The 20406-nt window shown below is 43.6% G+C and overlaps 1 protein-coding gene across 1 annotated transcript; it reads left to right on the top strand.

The window, feature by feature from the left end:
- The first annotated feature begins 6073 nt into the window (after nucleotides 1-6073).
- mmp21 (matrix metallopeptidase 21) lies at nucleotides 6074-14819 on the top strand. Its single transcript, XM_088324014.1, has 7 exons — nucleotides 6074-6233; nucleotides 9874-10657; nucleotides 11889-12028; nucleotides 12094-12235; nucleotides 12391-12648; nucleotides 12720-12892; nucleotides 14430-14819. The coding sequence occupies exons 1-7, from the start codon at nucleotides 6090-6092 to the stop codon at nucleotides 14733-14735; spliced, it is 1947 nt and encodes a 648-aa protein (XP_088180140.1). The 5' UTR covers nucleotides 6074-6089; the 3' UTR covers nucleotides 14736-14819.
- The last annotated feature ends 5587 nt before the right edge of the window (nucleotides 14820-20406 follow it).

A 20406-nucleotide genomic window follows, 5' to 3' on the forward strand; every position in this document is an offset into this window, starting at 1 on the left:
AGGGTGACACAACACACTCTTCTGTTCAACAGCAGGGCCCAACAGCTTTCACTGGTTTACCCTTGCTGCATCATACGGGTGCCCTGCCCATCCCTTAGAACGCGTCCAAACCATCCCACTATCCTTTCACAGCACCACTCCACTCATTCCTTTCACTAAAAAGAGCTCTAGCTTCCACTATATTTAGACTTCTTTCCTGCAGTGCACTCATAACATCATCCATCCACGTCAATCGCAGTCGTTCTCTTGGTCTCCTTCCATTTACTTCTGCTCTGTAGATCCTCTTCAACATTCACTCCTCATTCATCCTCTCCATGTGTCCAAACCAACTGAGTACTCTCTTATCCACACGCTTGCTCAGTTCCACTACTCCTCCAGTTCTCTCTCTCTCACAATTTCATTTCCCAATCTATCCAATCTTGTCACTCCTAACAAACACTTCATCTAAAAAACATTTAATTTCCTTCTCAAATCTGCGTTCAGGCTCCAAGTCTCTTCACCATACAACACCTTCATCACCTTACTCTTTCTTTTTTTTCTTTTATTCACATATATCTTATGCCTATCACACACTCTTTCAAACTCCATTACCAACCTTCTCAATGTTTCCTCAGAATGAGCCACAAGCGCTGTGTCATCTGCAAACAATAACTGACTTACCTGCCACAACGTTCCACTGTTATTATCTCTACACCTCTGCCAAATACTGCATTCACCACTCTCACCACACCATCCATATGCACATTAAACAGTCATGGTGACATCACACACCCCTGTCTCACACCAGTCAACACAGGAAACCACTCACTTGTCTCACTCCCTACTCTTACACATGCTCTGTTGTTCACATAAAAACTCTTTAATGCTTCCAACAACTTTCCACCCACTCCATACATTACCATCACCTGCCACAACCCTCTCTATCAACTCTGTCATACGCCTTTTCCATGTCCATGAAAGCCAAACAAAAATCATTACCCTTTGCAAAACATTTCTTACACACCTGTCGTACTGCTAACACCTGATCCACACATCCTCTTCCTTTCCTGAAACCACTCTGCTCCTCCATCACCACCTCATCCGTTCTTCCTCTCACTCTCTTAATCAAGACTCTTCCCTACAGCTTACACAGACAACAAACTGATACCTCTCGAATTGCTACACTCATACTTATCACATTTACCCTTATACAATGGCACCACACATGCACTACACCAATCAACAGGAACCACACCACTTAAAAAGCATACCTTCAACAAGCATACTAACCAGTCAATCATAGCTGTGCCACCTTTTTTCAAGCATTCAGCAGTCCGACCATCGAACCCAGGTGTCTTCCCCCCTTTCATTTATTTCACTGCCTCTTGAACCTCCCATATATCCACAGGCTTAACATTTAAATCACCCAACACGGGCATTCTCTCCATACCACCGATCACCTCGACTCTCACTTCTCTCCCATCCTCCACATTTAGCATTTCCTCAAAATACTCTGCCCATCTCGTCCTGCCTGCACTACCGCTAACCAGCAATCTACCGTCCTTATCTTACACTTTCTCTTCCTCTCCAGACTTGTTCTTTTATACTCTTTTCACTTCTTTTCAGAACACTTTTCTCCTTTCCTCAAAGTTCACCTCTATCTTTCAACACCATTAATCATTTGCTTTCCTTTTCGCTGCTACCGCTTTTACCAACCTTTTCTTCACTTTATACCTTTCATATGCATCACCACTCTTATCTTGCAGCCACTCCTCAAAGGCACGTGTCTTCTCTGTCACAGCCTCTGAGACCTCATCATTCCACTATTCACTTCCTTTCCTAATACCTCGACCAACTTTTCTCATTCCACACACTTCTTTCACACCCCTCAACACTGTCTCTTTAAACCACTGCCATTCCATTTCCACACTCTCCACTTCTCTTCTACTAATCCTTTCATACTCTCCCCATATCATCTCTTTAAACTCTCTTTCCTTTTTCACCATATTCAACTCTGACATTTTCACCTCTTTCCTCACACTCTTCGTAAAACTAGCTCTCCACGATCCATCTAGTCTCAGTTTTTCTTCCACATGAAAAAAAAACAAATACTGCAATAAAATTTCTACAGTAAAACTATAGTACAAAATTATACTACTGGAGAAAGAATACAAAATACTCTTATGGAAATACTTCATAAACATCCATCCATTATCTGCACCACTTATCCTCAGGAGGGCGGGGGTGCTGGAGAACCATCCCACCCATCTTCGGGCAGTGGGCGGGGACACCCTGAACTGGTTGCCAGCCAGTCGCAGGGCACTCAGACACACAGACAATTCACTTGCTCATTCACACCTAGGGACGATTTGGACCGGCCAATTAATCTGACATGCATGTTTTTGGGAATGTGGGAGAAAACCGGAATGCCAGGAGGAAACCCACGCAGGCACGGGGAGAACTTGCAAACTCCACATGTGAGGTTGCGGTACCTGGACTTGTATCCTGAACCTCTTTACCGTGGAGACCACGCAGGCAGTCCAGCTGGTGGATTGGTAGGGATACGGTCCAGAGGAGAGGTTCTGGATCCCCACCAGGCAGATTTTGGACCATACCCTCATCAGGGATTTCCAACAGCGACACCCTGACCAGCCTACACTCCACGGGGCCGTCCGAGAGGCGCCCGCCCCTCCACTCAGCCACCTCCTGGCCCAGCTCCTGCCATGCCTCCGGCTGCTGATGCTGTGCCGCCCTTTTCCAAGACATCGGTCCGATCTGAGGAGTACTGAACCCCTTTTTTGCCGCTGCCTCCTCCCACCTGGTTAGTGGTGCCTGTGTTTGTTTTTCCTATTAGGAATTCTAGAACCGTCCCCTGAAGGGGGAGGGCTCTGTCACGCTAATTGCCCTCACCTGCGCTCACTCTTTCAGCCTCAGCTGCCACTTGTTTCCTAATTATCCCTCTCCCTATTTAGGAACTTCATTCTCGCTCACTCTTTGTCAGTCCATCAGCGTACCTCCGCACATGCAAGGCAAGCACTTTTTGACTCTGGCTCCCGTTTTGATTCCAACCTGTTCCTGCATCCTGCCTGATACCGTCCCCTGTTTTCTTTATCGATCCCCTGTCTCGGGCTCCCCGGGCTCCCCGATCACGTCCGGTTACCTGACTTGCTTCCGATCCCAAAATGTCTATCAACTTTTCAGTGCAACTACAAATAAACTAAAATATGCAAGAAGAAACTATTTGTTTAAAAATGTGGAAAAGTTGTCAAAACAAAAATTTGGCAAGCGTTAATTTAGCATTGATCTTGTAATCGTGGGAAATGCATGTACCGGTACATAAAATAATTAGTCAGCAGCTCCTGTCCTCCTAATTTATGCACTTTGTTTATAACTTTGAAAATACAGGCCAACTGCTGCACATCTTCCCCACCCAAGCAGAGAAGAACTTCTCAAAACCAAAGTTTATAAACTCGTACTCATGGCCGTTGCACGGGGCCGGGGAGGGGCTTTACTATTATTACCCCCCAAAGTATTTTGCACAGCACTGTTTCCAGTGTTTTTCAAGGTCGTGAGTAGCTTTTTTTTTCTCAATGTATTGTGTATTCTTTTTTTTCTAGTTTATTTGTTGTTGCACTGAAAAGTCAATATTTTCAATAGACATTTTTTGTGTCATCCAGAAATTCCAGTTTAGTATAAAAATCTTTAAATGAGGTAAAAGTGCAAGGCAGGCTGATTTTTTTTATCATATCATTTATTTTGTGCAGAATATGACATAATTATTATTTTTATCATTATTATTGAACAAAGGGACCCCCCAAAACCTGTGTCATGATTACTCATTACACTCACCTGAGCCCGCTCGTTTGGCACCAGCTGTTTCTGGTTACCTGATTGGTTACCCTTCCTATTAAAGCTCAGAGCTTTCACTCGCCTGTTGTCAGTCTGTCAGCGAACCTCTGTTTACACAAGCAAGCATTTTTGACTCTGACTCCTGTCGGTCCCGTTTTGTTACCCGTTTTCCACTCGTCCGTTCGTGATTTCCCCATTTATCTCCTGCTACGACCCGTTTTTTTTACCCCGACCATGTTTTGATCTCCCGTCCCGGCTAACGACCTGTTTTTCCGGCAAACCATGCTAAGATCTCCTGCTCCGGAAGATCCACGTCCGCATTCAGAACACGCTCCGTTCCCGTGAGCGGCTTGCTTCCCGCGTCCAGCGAGCACCGGGTGGCTGGTGCTGACTTTCCTCTATGTTTCAATAAACTTGTGAGTAATCATACACATCTGGGTCCTCCTTCTGTTCTGGACCTGACAACGTCTTTTTTTTCTTGCGTTTTTTTTTTTTATCTTACTTCTTTTGTTTCCTTTTTCCTAGCTTTTTAACTCCTTTAGCTTGCTTTTTCTTTTTCCATGCTTATTTTCTTCTTTTTTTTATATCTTTTTTCTTTTATTCTTAGATTTCACCCCCTAGATTTTTACTTTTTTTTCTTGATTTATAAGTCTTGTCTTTATTCTCTTATCCTGTCATGTCCTGCACGGTTGCCATGGCGCCCAGCTGGCCCCGCCCCTTGACACCGTTTAAAGACCAATTGGACTGATTGGATTGCTTGTGGAGTCCTTAAACGCTTCTTTTGGGACTGCCCGTAGCCAGACCATTGCTGTACCTTGTTGAAGACCTGTTCATGCCTCTTAGATCTGAGTAATGCCTAGTTTGTAATTTTGATTGCCTTTGAACCTGTTTTGTTTTTGGTTTGTATGTGTGTTGGACAACTTTTATTTCCTAATTAAAGTGACAGATCGTCTACGCATATGAGTTCCGACTTCCTGCTTCCCGGTCCGTTTCCTGACATATCTTTTTCTGTTTTATTTATTTCTTTTATTTTTTCTAGCTCTTTCCATTTTCTTGCTTTTCCTCTTTTTCTTATTATTTTCCTGCTTTTTTAGTTTTTCTTTTTCCTTTTTCTTTAATTATCTGTTTTCTTTTCCCCGGCTTTTTACTTCTTTTTTTTCTTGCTTTATTATTTATTATTCTTCATTTTTGTCTCTTTTATACTTTTTTTATTATGAAATGATATGAAATGATCTGCATTTATATAGCGCTTTTCAAGTCAATGACTTCCCAAAGCGCTTTACAATGTGGTCCACATTTCCCAATAGCGGCCTTGTATTGCAGCCATGTAAGACGCTAACCTGCTTATTGGGGGTAGTAGGGGTTCAGTGTCTTACCCAAGGACACTTCGACATGTAACACGGACGAGCAGGGATTCCAACTGGGATCCCTTGATCCCAAGACGAGCGCTCTACCTCCTGAGCTACTGCCGCCCCCGGATTATGTATTTTTTTTTGTGTATGTCTTTTTTAAGGCCGACGAGCGCTCTACCTCCTGAGCTACTGCCGCCCCCGGATTATGTATTTTTTTTGTGTATGTCTTTTTTAAGGCTGCCTCACTAGTTTTCATTGGGTGTGAAGAGAGTGTCCATGCCCAGGGAGTAATTTAGTGCCATTAACCCCATTCCTGCAATTCATTAGAATGATTAACTCCAGAACATTAAAGTGTCCTAACAATAGGCTTTCAAAGGTGTTACAGCAATATGGAAGATCGTTGAAAATGGCTGCAGAGTTTTGTGGAATTGGAAGAAATTTGGGTTGTTGGGAAGAGACTGTCAGTTTCATCCAAAAGGACATTTTGTAAAAATCACCAAAGAAGGAGACAGACACACATTTAGGTTTTCACGTGGGAAAAATACTGTCAGCCTCTTAGCACCAGTTTTCGGTGGCACAACAAAATACAGCGACATCTAGTGGGCAAATAATGCACACGTCCCTTTGACTTTCATATTAAGGCGGAGTTTTTAAAGTTATAATTCTGGTGGTGACGGGTTTGACACCCCTGACTTAGTGGGTGTTCTTTAGAGTCCAATCAAGACCATTGGAGCATCACACGACACATCAGCACTAATTGTAGCTAACCTTTTAGCTTCAGTGGTGTTTGTTTTTCACACCTTTGTGTTGTGGGACATGTTGGGATGAAGGCACCTGCTCCTTCAGCCCTATAAAGCTGCACGGACGTGTTTTTCTTCCCAGCAGAAAACACAAAATACTGATACTACGATGTTGACTTCCATCCAGCTGATGACTTCTTTGCTTGTTTGGACGAGCAGTGGCGAGAAGCTTTTCCACCGTCGCGATCGTTTGGATTTGCAGACGTTGGGTGCTCATGCCGCTCACACCATAACCGACCAAATCTCCGCAGAGGTAAATAAAACTCCAAATTGCAGCCCATATTTGTCTTTGATTGAGAGGTAAGACATTGAATTTTTTCATCTGTTTGTCCAAACACAAAGTTATGATAAGGGATTGACCGATGCAGATTATTGGAGAAGAGAGAAGGATACAAAGACTGAAAAAGAGAGAGAAAGAGGGAAAAAAAAATGAAAGAAAGCGAGAGAAGGAAACCAACAGAAGAAAGAGAGAAAGAAACAGGAACATTTATATAGAGAGGGGAAAAAGAGAGGTAAAGAGAAAGAGAGAATAAGAGAGAGAGAGACAAATCAAGAGAAAAAACGAGATACAGAGAAAGAGGAGAGGAGAAAAAGGGACAGAAAAACAAAAAAAAATAATAAAAGGGAGCGCAAGAGAAAGAGAGAGAGAGACGGAAAAGAGAGAGAAAGAGGGAAAAAAAAATAAAGAAAGCAAGAGAAGGAAACATAAACATAAGAAAAAAAGAAAGACAGAGGAAAATTTATATAGAGAGAGGGGGAAAAAGAGCGGAAAAAAGAGAGAGAAAGCGAGACAAAGAAAAAAAATGGGAGATACAGTGAGAGAAAGAGAAAAGGAGAGGAGAAAAAGGGACAGAAAAACAAATGAAGAGGATAAACAGAAGATAGAGAGAAACAGAAAAGAGAGAGAAAGAGACATAACATTAGCGGGAACTGACGACAATCTTTTCTTTTTCCTCTTTTTTCTTTGTTTTTTTTCTTTACCCCATTTTTGTCTTTTTATTTCCCTTTTCCCTTTTTCCCTGTTTTCAAAAAGCCAGGCAAAAACGGAAATTGTTATTTACCAAGCATTCTCTCTAGCTATTTCCCTTTTGGTTTGCTATTTATCTAAGGGCCCGGTCACACAGCCGTTTGCGTCTGTATCGCGGGTAAAATTTTGCGGGTTTTTTTGCCCGTGGTTGCCCACGATGAAAAATGCTCAAAATTGGCCAACCCGCTGTTCATCGGTGGTATGCCCGCAAAACAGACGCCGGCGACTGTTCCGCTTCCTCATCGCGTCACTTCCGCGTCATTTTCTCGTGTGGACCACGGGTATAAAAGCTCCCGAGCCGGTGTTGTGCCCAAATCCGACTCCTACTTTATAAACGGTGTGCATTACCGTTCGATTACGTTCACAACAAAAACAAAGACGGAATGGTTTAAGTTGTATTACATTCCCAACAAATGCAAGACGAAGTGCATTTGGTTATATGTTCGCCATTACATTCCCTAAAAGTGATATAAAAGTGAGATAAAACGAGGTAAAAGAGGTTGTAGTCGCGAGGGGATGCAAATCTCGGCAGGGATGCATTTCTCGGCATAACACCGGGCTGTAGAAATCATAACCGCTCATGACACAGTCCCGTGAAGATCAAGATTTCAAGCTATGGCACCGAAGAAGCCAATATGTTATTATTGTAATAGTTTTTCATTTTTATTTTATTATTTTGTTATGAATGAAAATAAATGTCAAGAAATAAAAATGGATTAAGACGAGGTCACTACAGTGACGGGGATCCATGTCCCCCCCTTGACGACTTGAGCACAACTGACGTGTGCTCGGCAAATCGCGCTGTATATACGCGGAGAAAGGCGTTTGACCGTCACACGCGTAACACGCTAATTTCACGTAATAACACCGCGATACAGGCGCGGAACATGCTATGACCATGTGTAACAGAGTTGAAATTTGATTGTTTTGAATGTTTTTTTGAATTCTCACAAAATCTGTGTTTTTGTTGTATTACTGTTAATATTCCGGTACCTCATTCAGTTGTTAAGTCATGGGCGTCTGCGACTGTCTTTTTCGTTTGGCACTTTATGGGCTTCAGCGCTTGCCGTAGCTTAAGTGAATTTGTAAGCGCTGAAGGTAAGATGTGCCCAATATCAGTTGGATAAAAAAATGCATATTTTGCTAGACATATGAGCTGCTTTCGCAAATTATTTTTGTATATAAAGATATATAAGTTGTGCTAAATGATGTATATTAAAAAAGCACAACTAAGAAGTAAAGCAATACAGCTTGAAATGAAGATGCAACGTGTTTTGATGCAAACACGCCACGAGGTGCGGCCTGTTGAGTGATGACCCGCTTTTTTGTATCTTTAATATTTTAGATAATTGCAGTCGTGAACAGAGGCCCCTGACTTTTGTATTGTTTTGTTTACTGAATGCAGGTACGTGGGAAAGTTATGTTCATTGTTATTATCGAAGTTTCATTATTAATGTGCTCGCATGTTGTCTGCTTGCCGTAGCTGAAGTGAATTTGTAAGCGCTGAAGATAATTGCAGTCGTGAACAGAGGCCCCTGACTTTTGTATTGTTTTGTTTACTGAATGCAGGCGATAAACCCAGAGATTGTGAAACCTTGTGTCGTGCATGAAAGAGGGTCGCTACACATGCTCCACCCACGATTACCCGCTGAAATTTCCCGTCCTACCCATGTGTAACCACGCCCTGGCCGCGGCCAGAGCACGTCGTTCCGCGTCATTTCAGCGTCATTACCTCGTGTGCCGCCCGCGGTTAACACGCGCTCAAAGTTTTGAGCAGCTCAAAACTTTTTCGCGCGGCCTACCGCGTGTGAATTTCCGACCGCGAGTAAAGCACTGCTGTATCTCGTCTATATGGCGGTCTCAAAGCGTCCAACAGCGTCTACTTCACGGCCAGAAATTTCTGATTCAGCCTCGATACGCCCGTGTAAGGCTGTGTACCCGTGCTCTAAAGTATTGAGCAGCGCAAAACTTTTTCGCGCTGCCAACCGCGCGTGAATTTCCGACCGCGTGTTAAGCACTGCTGTATCTCGTCTGTATAGCGATCTCAAAGCGTCCAATAGTGTCCGCCTCACAGGCAGAAATTTCTGGCCGTGATTCAGCCGCAAACGGCTGTGTGACCGGGCCCTAACATTTTACCTTTTTTGCTAGATATTGTTCCAGATGTTGGCCTCCTTTCTAGCACACAACTTAGCTTTGTTTTATTTCTTTTGTTATATTTCCTTAATTTCTGTCATTTTTTTACCGCACATCTTACAGCTTCTTTGTTATTTCGGTAATTTTGTTAAAATATATCAAATTGAGGAAGAGTAAGACAAAAATGGAGAGAGAGAGAGAGAGAGACAAGCAGGGGTAGAGAGAGAGACATAGTGAGACAGGTAGTGAAAGAGAGAGTTATATATATAGAGAGAGAGAGTTAGAGAGAGAGTGAGAAGAAAGAGAGAGAGAGAAGGTAGAGATAGAGTGAAAGAGAGGGAGAGAGAAAGAAAGAAGAGAAAGAGATAAAAAAGATGGGGCGAGAGAAAGGGAGTAAGAAAAAGTAATAGTATGAGAGTGAAAGAGGGTGAAAAAAGAGAGAGATACCGAGGGCGAAATTGAGAGAGAGTGAAAGAAAGAAATAAAGAGAGAGAGAAAAGAAAGACAGATAGAATAAGAAATACTGTACAGCTAGAGCAGTTTTGACGACACCAAGTGGATATATTTCAAACTGCAGCTCATATTTCTGTTGCACTTTTTTCGGCGTTGTCTTGCTGGCGGGATTCAAACCTTCAGCGGGCCTGATTCAGCCAGCGATTGATTTGCTTCCAATAAAGCTGGTAATCTGGTCTGTTGTTCACTGTCCACAATGATTCTCTTTTGTTTCGGGCAGCTATTCCTCTCCAGATATGGTTTTATGAAGCCGGTGAGGTGGGAGGAAAATCTGTTTGAGGACCTTGACTTCGAAGCCAGGGTCCAGGAAGGGGCAGCGGTTCCTCTGTCAAGAGAACACCTTCCTCCAGAGGAAGAAAACCAAAAGTTTAATGCGGCTCTTGAAGACTTTCAATGGTTGTTTGGCCTCCCGGTGACGGGAGTTTTGGACGACGCCACCCAGGAGGCCATGAACAAGCCCAGGTGTGGCGTCCCTGATAGGGAAATGGAAAACTACCCCATTCCTGAACCAGAACATAAGGAAGGTCTGACTTTGTATGTTGAAAACAGCACTAGTTTAAACACTTATAATGAATCTGATAGGAACGACTCAACGGTTGAAACCTCGCTTAACGCTGCTAATGATTTGGGAATAGACCTAGTGAGCTTTAATAACACAGTTGGCAATTTTTCTGACACAAGCACCTCAGATTTTAGCCATGATTTCAGACTGCGAAAAACAACATTTGACAACCTTTTGAAGAAGAGGCACCCAGCCGCTCAAATGCCCGAACGTCAACGTCAGAAAAGGGCGCTGAGAGAGACAGGACACGTGGCCTTCAGTAAGAAGGTCCTGAGGTGGCGCCTGATAGGCGAAGGCTACAGCAACCAGCTGTCTATAGACGAGCAGCGCTACATCTTCAGGCTGGCCTTCCGGATGTGGAGTGAGGTGTCTCCGCTGGAATTTGTGGAGGACAACCGATCTGCGCTGGAGGGTATTGACATCAGGCTGGGCTTTGGCACAGGTATGGCCTTTATTTTACAGTGGTTTGATTTGTTACCAGACCGAGTATTTGGATGAAGAAAAAGTGGCTGAAAAGAAGTAGTTCAGTTGAGGACTTTTATTACAAACCTAGTATTCTCTGGGCCAGTTATCAGGATATTCCTCCAAAAGGCAAAGGAAAATGGCTGACCAAGGTTTTAATAGGAAAGGGGTGTGGATTTTCAAAATAGAATATGAAACCTAAATAGACAAAGAAAAACTGTCATCTTCTTCAGGAGCCCTGTGTTGAAACTGAATGCAGATGGATTTTGAAGGTTGTTTGATGGTGGTTAGCGCACAGCGCCATGGTGCAGAGGTTCAGGGTTCAAGTCCAGCTGCCGCAGCGTTCTCGTGTGGAGTTTGCACGTTCTCCTTGTGCTTGTGTGGGTATCTCCTCCCACATTTCAAAAACATGGATGTAAGGTTAATTGGCCGGTCCAAATTGTCCCTAGGTGTGAATGAGCGAGCGATTAGTCTGTCCTTGTGTGCCCTGCGACTGGCTGCCAACCAGTTCAAGGTGTTCCCTGCCCACTGCCCAAAGACATGGGCTCCAGCAGTCCCGTAACCCTACTGAGAATAAGCGGTGCAGATAATGGATGGATGATAAGGGCTGACTTATTGGAAGACCGTTGCTGGGAAGGTACTGATATAAAAGGAACTATTCAAACATCATATTAATACAGCAAGTTAATACTTCATTAAAATATGTGGATGATTATAAGTGCATTTTTAACAATTAAATAAGTAATGTAGTTATCAAACTAGTAATGTAAAATGATGGACTAATATAGCTAGAAAACATATGCGATGGTGACAACATACTCAGTGACACATCTTAATAATCTAATAATCCTCATTATATGGGGGTATTGGCTGAAAAGTATTTTTTTGTGTTACATCAATCAAATATGTAAAAATGAAATGAAATGTTTTGCATTTCTCTAGCGCTTTTCAAGTCAAAGACTTCCCAAAGCGCTTTACAATGTGCTTCACATTTCCCAATAGCGGCCTTGCAGCCATGAAAGGCGCTAACCTGCTTATTGGGGGTGTTAGGGGTTCAGTGTCTTACCCAAGGACACTTCCACATGTAACACGGAGGAGCCGGGATTCGAACTGCGATCTCTTCATCCCAAGACGAGCGCTTTACCTCCTGAGCCACTGCCGCCCAAAATACAAAACAAAAAGCTGAGAAAGCCTTGCTTTATGCCATCTAGGAAAACATCTCGGTTGCAATCAAAGATTTGACGGCAGCGGTCAAGAGTTTGCCCACGCTTGGTTTCTGGGCGACATCCACTTTGATGACGATGAGCATTTTACCGCCCCCAATACTGGCAGTGGAATCAGCCTCCTAAAGGTAAGTTTCAAGAAATCTGTGATGAAAATATCGGCTTCCTGAATTAACTTTTAATTTTTTTTCAGGTGGCAGTTCATGAGATTGGACACGTTCTGGGACTCCCTCACATCTACAGACCCGGATCTATCATGCAGCCCAGCTATCTTCCACAAGATGCTGGTTTTGAAATGGGCTGGATGGACAGGAAAGCCATCCAGAACCTTTATGGTAGGCAAAGTTTGGCTTTCAAAGGGCATTTACTTCATGGCACTTTTATTGCCATATATTTGCTATCTGTGAGAGTGTTTTTTCTACTATGTGGCCGGCTCGCTGAAGACTTTTACACTCCATGCAATCAAACTTTGTTCTGATGTTGCTCCCAGGAGTCTGCAAGGGCCGCTTCAGCACGGTGTTTGACTGGATTCGATGGGAGAAGAAACCGGACGGACGGACGATGGTCCGCTTCAACACTTACTTCATGAGGGGAGGCTGGTACTGGCTGTATGAGAACCGGAACAACCGGACTCGCTACGGCGATCCTGTGCCACTGCAGATTGGCTGGCGGGGGCTCCCAGCTGAAGGGGTGGACGCCTTTGCGCATGTTTGGTCTCGTAAGCAAGATGCGGTATATTTTTTTAAAGGTAACATTTTTTACGAAATCAACATTGCGGTTCCCAATAAGTGAGGCTTCATTCCTGGACTTTGTATGCAGGTATTCAGTTCTGGAGGTATGACACCACCAACGACAAGGTTTTTAGAAAAGATCCAGAGGGCTACCACTATCCCAGGAAGATTTCTGAAGGTTTTCCGGGAATTGCTGGTCCTATCGACACAGCTGTTTATGACCGATTGCATTCTTGGATTTACTTCTTCAAAAACACTCTTGTAAGGATGTCTTCAATAAAACAACTGTAAACTTAATACGTTTTGAGCCATTGACAGTAAAAACTGTTAAGCAAACTAACCAATTGATACATTTGTAGTTTAGGGGACACTCAAAATAAGGATAGAAGACATTTATGAATTTTGAACTTTCAAGGAGAACAGGGGAGGACTATACATAAAATTCTCACAATGCCAATGCCTGTTCTAAAAGCTTTCCCCTGACCCTTTTCTTTTCAATAAATCTCCTCGGTCACAAATACAGATTTTAAGGGAACAGGAAACAAAGAACAACAACATTATTGGCCGATAGTGACAAACATGTAAACTGTGCATATTAGTCAAAACAACAAACAAGAGTGAGGTATAATAATCAAAACAACAATCTTGCATCCTATATAGTCTCCTTTTCAGGTTTCCTATATTAAAACTATATCAACTTAAATCAGGCTGTTCGGTCCCTATATGATGGTGCAAGAGTCTGCTTTTTGTAGATGATGTGGTGCTGTTGGCTTCCTTAAGCCGTGATCTCACTGGAGGGGTTTCCAGCTGAGTGTGAATCGGCCAGGATGAAGGTCAGCAACTCCAAGTCCGAGACCATGGTTCTCTGCCGGAAAAGGGTGGCTCTTTCTGGGTAGGAGATGAGTAGAGGAGTTCAAGTATCTTGGGGTCTGGTTCACAAGGGAGTGTACGATAGAACAGGAGATCGACAGACGGGTTGGTGCAGCATCTGCTGTCTTGTGCACCCTGAACCGGCCTGTCGTTGTAAAGAAGCAGCTGAACCTAAAGGCAAATCTTAGTCAATATACGTTTCAACCCTCACCTACTCTCCAAAAATCCAGAAGCTCATCAACGACATATCTAGCTTCACATCGTTAGAGAGGTTGGACCTCAATGAACTCCTTATGAAAACGTTGAACATTTAAGATGTAGGTCATGAACTATGGTCATGAACTTTGGGTAATGACCGAAAGAACAAGATCCTCGACGCAAGCGACGGAAATTAGTTTCCTCCAGGGGGTGGCTGGGCTCACCCTTAAAAATAGGGTGAAAACTCGTTTTTCCGTGAGGGATTCAGTGTAGAGCCGCATTAAGAGAAGTCAGCTGATATAGCTCGGGCTTCTGATCAAGATGCATCCTGGACAGCTTCCTCGGGAGGTGTTTCGGGCAAGTCCCACAGGCAGGAGGCCCCTTAGACGACCCAGGACACGCTGAAAAGACTAACCCGTCTCTGGGCTGGCCTGGGAACGCCGTTGGATAAGCTGGATGAAGTGGCTGCGGATAGGGAGGTCTGGGCTTTTCTTGTCCCGTGACCCGATACCGGAAAAGTGAATACAATGGATGGATGGATGGTTGGATGGAAAAGTGGATGGAGTGTGGTTTAATTGTAAAAATAACAAACTGGCATCTTTACAACCACCTTTTCAGGTGTAATAATGAAAACCGAATAAACTTCACGATTCAGCATCCTTGACAGCTTTTGCTGTCCAATCACCATTGTCTATTTTAAAAGCTGGCAATGAACCACATCTTCCAACAGGTGTACGCTTTCAGTGTGGAGTCGAACGGAATGGCACCGGGTTTCCCCAAACTAGTCCGTGAAGCGTTCCCACCGGTGTCTCCTGGCGACCACCCGGGCAGCAACATCGACGCCGCCTACTTCTCTTACGCGCACAACACCATCTTTCTTTTCAAGGACGAGCACTTTTGGCAGGTGGTGAACGGACGCGACCGCCACAGACGACCCTTCTTACCCCGGAATGGCCTCTTGCCACACAAAAACGTGGACCAGCACTGGTTCGACATCTGCGACGTCCACCCAACCGCACTCGCACTGACCAGATGATGAGATTTTGAGCTGAAAACATCGAGAAAGGCAAGGGCGAATGTTTGTTCTTGGCATAGGTAGGGACCAAATCGTATCTTAACTCTTGACCATTACTCCCCTGACGACACAAACTCTACGGATTATAAAGTACATGCTCGCATATAAGGCATGTTTTGATCCGCTTTTCGCACGTTCAGCCTTAGGTTAGATTTCCAGTGATGTAGCCTTTTTTCATCGTCTGACATTGTTTGCATCTACACCAGAGGTCAGAAACTCACAACTCGAGAGCCATATTTCATGAGTACATCTGGCTCAGAGATAAAATGGAGCGTGCGCAAATAATTACTGCTTTGACACATAAAAAGCCTATTATAGCCCGTGCAAAGTTCATATTAAATGCGGTTGAGGTTCGGTCCAGGCTAAAATTTCAACTGCAGTATACAGTCAATGTGTCTCACCAACAAGCCCCATTTTGGTTGAAAATCTCTTTATAATCCTTTATATGGAAGCTCATTTAACAATCTATGTTCACTCTTGTGACACTCTATGACAAAAACCCACAGAACAAGCTGTAAACAACCCAAAACCCGATCACTATCTTCTTTCTACAGCAGCCTTTTTCACTTTTAGCTTAAAGTCAGTTAGATTGGCCATACGTGTTTTTTATCTAGACAAATGCATTTATCAAAACTCAACACACTTACTGGTAAATCTGTGGCCACATGCTCACGTTTGCCCAATGTGTTTTCTGTTGGTTTGTTGTTGTTTTTAAGCCACACCCCCTTTCTAAGCGATTCCTACACTTTGCGACTGGTGACCTTCCCGGCTCCTCCGAGTTAAATGTTGAAGTGTCCTTGGGCAAGACACTGAACCCACAATGCCCCGAATGAATGCCCTCTAATGCAGGTATTCACCTTGCAGATACTCACACAATGATAGCAGAGTTAGCCTTGCAAGGCAAATACCTGCATATCGGGGGCATTAGGGGATCAGTGTCTTGCCCAATTACACTTCAATATTTAACTCAGAGGAGCCGGGAATCGGACCTGCGACTACTTTGGTCTCAAGACAATTGTTCTACCTCCTGAGTTACTGCCGCCACGCAATAATATTGATGGGGACAAATAACATTGCTCGATATCGGTAATGAAACGTCCCCTTCGCCAATGCCAAAACTAGCATATTCCACATCGCGATGAGGGGGCCCTATTGTGGATGCTAAAGCTAAGTAGCTAGCGGCGTTATAAGTCTTCGGTACCGTCCGTAATGATGGTAAATGTGAACTCTCTACCAAATAAGACCGACAAAGTGGCTGTGCTGGTGAAAAACATCAAAGGGTACAGGGAGTGCTGTTTGCTGTGTTTTACGGAAACGTGATATAGTTAAATAAGTTATTATATATTATAAGTGTTACTGTGTTATACTGCACATTGAACATGGGCCTTCATATGGAAAACCTAAAATTCACCTAGGTGGTTTTGATATTTGCCGATTTTCTCCCATAAATGATCTTTTATAGCAGTCATCATCTGTTGCCAGGGCTAGTGTAGCGTTTGCTAGCAATATGCGTCCCTCTGGGACTCTCAAGCTCCCATTTGCCACCATCAAAATAAACAGATGTTCCAGAAATGTATCGATTTGCAAAACAATGTCTTGATTGTGTTGCGCTGGCGAGATGAAGTCGGCTTCAGCGCTGTTAGACAGAGACACAAAAGCCTGCGGGAAGCGGAGAGGAGGCGGACTCGCTATCTACGTGAACACGAGGTGGTGTAACCCTGGGCACAAAGATTTCCATCTGCTGCAGGGACGTCGAACTTTTGGACTAGCATGTGACGTCATCCACTTCGCTGTTGCTAAACTACAACACAGCACGGCCATCCTGTTAATCTGTTGATAAACAACCAAAGTATACTGCTGAAAGTGTGGATTTCCCTACGGGGATGAATAAAGTATCTATCTATCTATCTATCTAGTTTGGCCCCAGAGTGGTAAGGCATGATACTACAGGAAAAGCTCAGACCAGGTATATATTGAGTCAGCCGTTCCATTTGGGAAATGACTGTATTCTCGGCCTAGAGACTGATTTTATGCTCATCCCCAGGCTTTTTTGTTAGTGTAGCCTTAAAATTGTAAAATTTAGAAAACACTCGCTTCAAATACAATCCAAAAGCCAACCCAAAACCTCAAAAAGATGAAAAGGAAGATTTTATTAGTACTTGAGGAATCAGCTGACTGAAGCTGCGATCATGACTTTAACCTAAGAGATGGCGGCAGAGAGTAGCAAAATATCAAGCTCCGGACACCACCTTTAAAAGGACAGAGTATCTTATCTGACCAATAGATGTCGCTGTATTGTGTAATGCAACTGAAAACAAGTGCTCCTAGGTACAAGTAAGAATACAAACTTCTAGGACCAAAATAGTGCTTGAATATGATTATCTTTTTTTCACCTGAAAAATTACCTAATCTGCACTTTAGTCACACTTTATTTTATTAACAAATATTAAATTACCAGGACCAGAACAGAGACAGGACCCACTTGCGTTACGTTTCTCTTTTACTTTCACGTTTATTGGGGCGAAAGGAAAGGATTGCACACACGATCCGGTGATCGCTGGTCGCGGGAAGCAGGTCGCTCTGAACGCGTAAGTTGCACTTCCGTGGCGAGCGATGGTGATGTCGGAAACGGAAAAAACGGGCAAAAAACGTGGGCGGAATCAGCAACGAGTCGAAAGCCAGGAGAGAAGAGTAGACGTGGTCAAGATAAAAAAATGGGTTCGAAGCCGGGAAACAGACCCTAGCTCTAATGTTGTCTTAATTCCATGCGCCCTATAGTCCTATATATGTAAAATTAACACAAAAGAATATTTTGGGGGAGTGGAGTTTATAATCCAGTGTACCTTGTAGTGCGGAAAATACAGTATTTTCAAATGTAAAGGTAACATTTCCTTCATCAAATTTTAAAAGTGTTTCGGTTTGTGTTTACCAAAAAACAGGAATAACGAATTGCGAGTGCTTGCAAATTTCAAGTCATTATTGCCATTAAATGATTCGTTTTCAAGCAATATCAGGTTCTGCGCAAACCATGCTTAGAACTGGGCAAAGGTCAGTGTTCTCGTTTGCCCGCGTCCCTGCGTCCTAGATGCATTATTTTTGCCGGGGATGCATCGTGTCAATCAACTTGCGTCCCCGGGACGCAACCTTTTTGACACGAAATTGTCATCAGCATTTTTTAACAAAGATTTACCGCACTCCATACTTTTCGTCAGGCAGATCCGCCATTGTTGTTTTGGTCTCGCGGTTCAAATTTTCGTCTGCACGTCGAGTTCGAGTTGTGTAGTGAAAGTCCGTCTCTTTTTAGAGAACCGGCTTTTTCGGCTCAACTCATTAAAGAGCCGGCTCTCAAACGGCTCACTTGCTTTGATGCATTATAGTGGGACCTCGCTACTTTGCGCTTCGACGTTCGCAGCTTCAGAGCTTCGCGGCCTGTAATAGTTGAAAAAAACAAAAAACGGGTGGCGTTTGGTTGCTCCCGCGATGAGCCGAGCGGGTCGGGCGCTCGGCGCGGAAGCCGGTGCCCGGCGTCTCCCGTTCGGGCTGCGATGGCGCCCAAGGGCCAACTCGGCCCGGTAGGTCGGGCACTCGGCGCTGAGGCCGGAGCCCGGCGTCTCCTACTCGGGCCGCGAGGGCCTTCGCCTCGGCGACCGGACTCGCCGGGTAGGTCGGGGGCTCGGCGCTGAGGCCGGGCAGCACGGCGGCGCAGTGGTTAGCACGTGTGTGGCACAGTTCTGAAGTCGTGGGAACCTCCTGCGTGGGTTCAATTTTTTTTTTTTTTTTTTGAAGGGGCGTCACTACTTTCCAGATTTTGCTTCTTGCGGTGGTTTTGGTCCCCATTAACCAGGTCTAAAAAATAATAATTACATTTTTTTTTTTTTAAGTGCGCTGCTACTTCATGGATTTTGACATATCGCGGGTGGTTTTGGTCCCCATTAACCGCGATAACCGAGGTCCCACTGTATATTACGAATGATTATGTTGTATAGAGAAGTTAAGAAGGAAGTATAAAAGGAGAAAATGAAAAAAGACAGGTTTGTGGTGATCCCTTTTAATCAGTATATTACCAACAATAATTTAATGCAGAAAATGAATTCATCATTTGAAGAAGAATATGTATTATTCTACTTACTGTATTTTCCGCACTAGAAGGCGCACCTAAAAGCCTTTATTTTTTTTAAAAGCTGACCATGCGCCTTTTAATACAGTGTGCCTTATACATGGATCAATATTAAGTCGCAAAGTCTTGCAACTAAAGCAAGCAGCCGCCGACTACATTTTCCCCCAAAGGTGAAGTCGTCCGCGGTGTATGCTGGGATTTATATACCGGCGTTTCATTTCCTAACCGATGTGTCAATCGTCATTTGAATCAGTCACTATTGGCTAAAGTTAGAAGACGATGGGGCTTCAGTCTGTTCCGAGGAGTTCTGATGCCTTTTTAACTGCCTGTTGGATTACCTGCCTGTCGGATTACTTTTGACCTGTGGGATTACCTGCCTGTTGGATTACCTGCCTGTTGGATTTTTTTTTTCTCTGGGATTATATATTTTTTTGTTCCTGTCCGTTTGGATTACTTTACCTTTTTTTCGTTGGGACTTCTGGAACCGTCCCTTGAGGGGGGGGTTCTGTCCTAATTGCCCTATTTGGAACACCTGTCGCAGTTTGTTTGACGCCAACAGCCCGGACAAGCTGATTGGTGGCCACACCCTTCTTAAGCCCCCCACTTCAGTTCAAACTTTGTCAGATCGTTGCGAGCTATTGTGTTTCACTCAGTGAGTGTTCCCGTCCGACTTCGTCCCTGTTAAAACCTGTTCCCTGCCTAATTCCCGTTTTTGACCTGTTTCTGAACCTGACTACGCCTGTTTGCCTGCCGCCTGCCTACGACCACTATTATGAACTTGACATCGCCTCTGATCTCCAGCCCTGGTCAAACGACTTGCCATTCCCGCCTGTCTCCTTCCGACACGGAAGTGTCACTCCCGCCTTGTTCGTTCCTGCTCTCCGCCAGGCCTCGGATCAAGCAATCAAGCAAGCCTTACTCTCACTCTCTTTGAATATAATCTAAGATACGCATGCAATTGAGTCCTGTGTCCATTCTGGTATGTGACAATCTCTAAAAATGCAAAACAATAAAATATAAGTTTACAATCTTCTCTGTTAAAAAAAATAATGAAATGCAAATCTTTTTTAACTATTTAAAATTCTATTTCAACCAATTAAAACACCGATCCTTTGTAAAATACGAAAAAATGTAAATTAAATAAGTAAAGCAAAAAGCCATAGATGAATAGTATCTATGGAAAATTTAATGCACTCTGCTTTGAAGCCATCGGTATCATTAAAATGAGTCAAAATTTAGCTCATTTTTTCTGCTTTTTAAACATACAGTACTTTTTTTCTTTTTTGGTATTCCGTATTGAATTAACTTTTTTGCCAACACCTATAGAGCCCTTTCTGTGTTTGTAAACAAGTGACACAACCAAACTGCGCATGCATTGTTGCAGCACAACGGCAGAATTTATGTCAGTGTATAGCAGCCCACTGACACAAAAAGATCATAAATCATATTTAGGAATAGCTCAAAATAGCACAAAGTATGTGCTACCAGCAAGATATCGACTTTATTCTAGTCGCC

This window comes from Urocampus carinirostris, chromosome 19 (assembly GCF_059441175.1).
Source record: "Urocampus carinirostris isolate Australia breed hairy pipefish chromosome 19, RoL_Ucar_1.0, whole genome shotgun sequence".
Lineage (NCBI taxonomy): Eukaryota > Metazoa > Chordata > Actinopteri > Syngnathiformes > Syngnathidae > Urocampus > Urocampus carinirostris.

Excerpts from the sequence above, each read along its gene's own strand:
- mmp21 (XM_088324014.1), top strand. The coding sequence starts at position 6,090 with ATGTTGACTTCCATCCAGCTGATGACTTCTTTGCTTGTTTGGACGAGC. Across the intron at positions 10,658-11,888 it reads CAGGCTGGGCTTTGGCACAG|GAAAACATCTCGGTTGCAAT; the intron begins GTATGGCCTTTA and ends TATGCCATCTAG. Across the intron at positions 12,236-12,390 it reads AGCCATCCAGAACCTTTATG|GAGTCTGCAAGGGCCGCTTC; the intron begins GTAGGCAAAGTT and ends TGTTGCTCCCAG.